Source organism: Lissotriton vulgaris, chromosome 3_1 (assembly GCF_964263255.1).
Source record: "Lissotriton vulgaris chromosome 3_1, aLisVul1.2, whole genome shotgun sequence".
Taxonomy (NCBI): Eukaryota; Metazoa; Chordata; class Amphibia; order Caudata; family Salamandridae; genus Lissotriton; species Lissotriton vulgaris.
In genome coordinates, this window is record NC_141689.1 from 1494048920 (window position 1) to 1494053678 (window position 4759).

Genomic DNA, 4759 nt, shown 5'->3' on the forward strand with positions numbered 1-4759 from the left:
CAAAGAAGCTTGTTTCCGAAACAACGACAAGTCATCAGTCAAAGCAGAAAGTGGGACTGTACTATTACTAACTCTTTATACTATCTTTCAGATCACTAAATTGGAGGGTGCACTATGAACTACCACGTGCTTGGACACAACAGAGGCAAAAGGTGAGCTACGAGTATTTACTCCAGTATTAACTGTTCCATCTATAACTTTCTCTCTCTCACGTTTTAATGTCGTTTTTTCTCTCTTTCTCACTTTCTCTCACATCTTTCCTCTTTCTCTTTTAAAGTTATGGTCGCTGCTGTCCACTTTGCCATGCACAACCTTAGCTGACTTCAAGTAGTGAACTAGGTTGGCCACAGTAGTGCACCCTCCTTGAATCACGCCAATGGCACTAGGTGAGCAAAGAAGCATGTTTCCGAAACAATAACAAGTTATCTGTGAAAGGAAAGAGTGGGTAGTGTCCAGCACATTTACTACGTAGCAATATACAATTACCTCCGAGCAGTGAGAATAGATATGTTACAACAGTCTGACAAACAGATCTACCAGCTTCTTGTGTCACTTTTAAAATGGGAAAAGTAGCACAAGGAGCTTGTAAATCTTCCTCTGACTTCTCAAGAAAAACACTCACCTCCAGACTCTGTCAGTCAATGAGATGCAACAGTCTAGGTACGCAGGGGCAGGTCTACAAGAAAGTACTGCAGTGTGGCACCGTAAGCCCTTTGGCTGCACCACACTACAGCACTTTCAGAGCGTACGAATGTGACACATTTACAAGAATATGTTGCATTCCTGTGCTCTCCCCTCCGCTGGCGCACAAACAGTTGCCATGCGCCGGCGCAGGCACCCTTGCACCATGGTGCAAGGATGCCTGCGCCAAGGGGAGATTGTTTTTGTGCAGGAAGAGGCACATTCCTGCACTTAAACAATCACTAAAGGAATTTTCCCTCTTTCAATGCGTGCGTAGAATGCAGCACGCATTGAAAGAGGAAAAAAACTAGGAGAAATTAAAACATTTGTCCTCATTGCGCCTTGCTACGCCACTTTTAGGGTGACGAAGCATTCATTGCATCTCCAGATTCACGATTTCTCGTAAATCTGGACAATGTGTCTTGTTCCATGGGTGTTGCGTAGGAACACCCACAGCAACCCCCATGAAACACCCCTTCACCACAAAGTGCTGCGTGTGAAGGGGCCATATTTACAAGGAGAGGAAAAGTCACGCAGGGTGGATTTTCCTCTCGTAAATATAAAGGAGTCCTCTGCGCCACCAGTACGTCACAAAAAGTGATGTACTGGTGGCGCAGGGAGCTTGTAAATCTGCCCTGCAATATCGAGAACTCACCGCTATGCAGTGGGAGTGTATGTAATATACTACTTTGGAAGAAAAACAGCGCACAAACACCTCCTTACAGCGGAAGTTAAAAAAATACATTATCCTCAGTATACAAATAAATAAAGCAAAAATATACGTGTGCAGTTGTATGTACTATGCTATTACAAAGTCTATATTCTATCTTTCAGATCACTAAACTGGAGGGTGCACTATGAACCAGCACGTGCTTAGACACACAACAGAGGCAAAAGGTGAGCAACAAATATTTTCTCCAGTATTAACAGTTCCATTTCTAACTTTCTCTCTCCCACGTTTTAATGTCGTTTTTTCTCTCTTTCTCTTTCTCACTCTCTCTCACATCATTTCTCTTCCTCTTTTAAAGTTATGGACGCTGCTGTCTACTCTGACGTGTAGATCCAAATCTACGTTGAAGTTGTGAATTCTGCTGGCCAAAGTGTTTTACACAAGGTAAGCAGAGCAGCCTAGATATACAATACCTCCGATTAAATGTATTACAAATAAAAGAGATTATTTACAAGCCCCTTTCACCACTTTTGCGTCACTTTCAACATAAAAAAAGTAACACAAAAGTGGCGCTAGACTCTTGTAAATAAGCCCTAAAGAATATTGTCCTGCATAATGACTTGATCTCTCACCTAATTCTGTCTCATCTCTGAATCATTTCAAAGACCTGTTGATCTGTAATTTAAATCTAACGCAGTAGGCACTTTCATACAGACACCGCTTCAACGCGGGCTTATAACACAAGTGAATTGTACCAGGCACACTGCACACGTAAAATCCTAGTGTTACCTTGACGTGTAATGTTTGACCTTACTTATTCACATCGATCTAATTTTAAACACTAACGGGCATATGCATCAACAATCGGTAATACATGTCGATAATAGCGAAAAATAATGAATCGCTATTAAGGACATGCAAACCGCGATGCATCAAACTAATCGGTAAAAATTACTGATTCGGTAAAAATCGCTATAAAATTGCGAAAGTACGCCCGCAAGAGTAGCAAATACCGAGTTAGCTAATACCGATTCGGTATTAGTGAATCCGGTATTTGCGACTTCGGTAATAGCGAAAAATTACGCGACGCTTCGGAAGCAGGCCGATGACATCACAACCAGGAAGTAGGACAGCCACGCTGCATTCTGTGGTTCGAGTAGCACGGAGGAGGAGGCAGAGCACAGGAGCTGAGGACCCAGACAGAACCAGTAGCAACCAGGACAAGGCAAGCAGGACAAGATGGAGAAGGAGGCCCCCCAGCAGGGAAAGGACACACACAGAAAGCGAAAATGGAAGTTTTCAGATAAGGAGCTGGAAATCCTAATCGAGTGTGTGACCAGCAACAATGACCGACTGTTTGGCAAGTTGTCGCTGAAGGTGCCAGAGGCAGAAAAACGCAAGATGTGGCTGCGCATTAAGGACAAGGTAAATGTCTGCGGAGTCACCCACCGCAGCATCGACGACTTAAAAAAACGCTGGTATGACCTGCGTAAGAGGGCCAAGGAGAAGATTGCGCAGAGGGTCAAGGATGCTGCTGGCACAGGAGAGGGCACATCCAATGTGGCGCCGAACACAGCCCTGGAGGATCTAGTGGAGTCCACCATAGAACCGGTAGCTGTTGTGGGGGTCACACGTCTGGACACCTCTGGTGCTGCTGAAGGACGACAATGTAAGAAGCATGGCAGCGTAACAATGCAGTGTGTACTAAGTCCCTGTCCAATCCCCCATGCAAGACCCAGTGCCCATGTAGCGTTGCCCTAAACACATACCCTCACCACTGTGTTGCACCATGGGAGTTGTAGTCAATACATGAATGGGTGCATGCCACAGCCCAGAGAGGAATACAGCAGCAAAGGGCCAAATGTGAGACAGAAAAAGTTATTTATTGTGAGATGCCACAGCTATTTTCACATACCATACCATGATATTAACTATGCACTGTTTCACACATAGATGCATCCCCCATCGATTCAGACGACAGTGCCCGGCTCGTCATCTCTGAGACGCCAGTGTTGTCAGAAGCAGAGTGCTCACAGGGAGCTGCAGCCATGTCCTCCCCTTCACCACCACGGCGGACAACACCTCCGCCATCCCTGCGGTCCAAGACACCACCACCACCACCACCACCCCTGCGGTCCAAGACACCACCACCACCACCACCATCCTTGCGGTCCAAGATACCACCACCACCACCAGTGCGGGCCACTCCGCAGAACCGCAGAGCAGATGTTCCCTCCCTGCCCGTGATGGAGTCGGATCACAGTTCAGCACCCCCAAATGTTCCACGCCAGGCTGTCGTCACTCCAACCAGCCAAACTACAGCACGACAGCGCATCAGGCAGAGGGCTGTGCCCCCGGGTCGGGCTGCTGCAAGACCAGTCGATCTGTCCGAAGGGTACGAAGTTGTGGAGACCCGGATGCTGCGTGTCCAGCGCCTGCATGGGAGACACATGGGTGCCATGAAACTCTCCATGACCAAACTTTGCAACAAACTTGGCAACATGAGTGACGCTGTGCGTGAGCACACCACTGCCGGAGCTGCCGGCAACAATGAAATTAAGCTTTGCCTGCAAGAACTGACACGTGCCGTAATGGCAGGCCAACAGAGTGAGCGCCGGCGTCACAGGCAGATCATGCTGGCAGTGAATACAACTAACAAGGCCATTAATAAGCTGTGCAACAGCACGGCTGTGCTGTCCCGCAGGCCCGTGTCCCTGCAAGTGGACCTAGGTCATTATTGTGGGGATGTGGCTAAGGCCCTTGAGAGGCTGACCACTGCAGTGGAGCAACTGCAGCCTGGGTCAGCCAGTGTCAGCAGTCTGGGAGCGGAAGAGGGGAGTGAGGCAGCCTCCAGTGTCAGCAGCGTTTCACTGTCGGACACCAGCGGGAGGAGGCGCAGTGGCTGCAATGCAACTGCCACAGACTCCCATTGTGTAGAAGCCGAGGAGTCACAGGACAAGAGACTGGGGGTACACGGCAAACGGAAGTGAACATGTGGCAAAGTCACGCTGTCCTTGGTGACGTAACCATGGACAAACTAAAGTGCCGCACGCATCCCCCGTTCTGAGAAGGGACTATTTAAGTTTGACTTTAATTGCAGCAGCAGCATGTTTGTGTTACGTTTATCTGCACCAGTCAGGTGTCCATGCCCATTAAACCCTTGCAAATCAGATCCTGTTGTCAAGTCACTCTCTTACCTGTCTCAGAAATGATTCTGTGTGATGTATGTCCGCCTCCTTTGCCCTTCAGCTGTGTTGTGCACATGCGCCTGTCGGTGTTGGGGGGGTGGTTGCTGTGTACGTAGTTCATCCTCTCCGTCCATCTCTATGGGTATCCCCCTGCGTGTGGCGATGTTGTGCAGGATGGCACACACAGCAATGATCTGGCAGCAGGTCACTGGGTTGTACT

The 4759-nt window shown here is 48.2% G+C and overlaps 1 protein-coding gene across 1 annotated transcript; it reads left to right on the forward strand.

Moving 5' to 3' along the window:
• The first annotated feature begins 3399 nt into the window (after positions 1-3399).
• LOC147728060 (uncharacterized) lies at positions 3400-4341 on the forward strand. The gene has a single exon (XM_086963228.1). It carries the CDS (start codon positions 3400-3402, stop codon positions 4339-4341), a length of 942 nt encoding a protein of 313 aa, XP_086819354.1.
• Positions 4342-4759: the final 418 nt, after the last annotated feature.

Excerpts from the sequence above, each read along its gene's own strand:
- LOC147728060 (XM_086963228.1), top strand. The coding sequence starts at position 3,400 with ATGTCCTCCCCTTCACCACCACGGCGGACAACACCTCCGCCATCCCTG.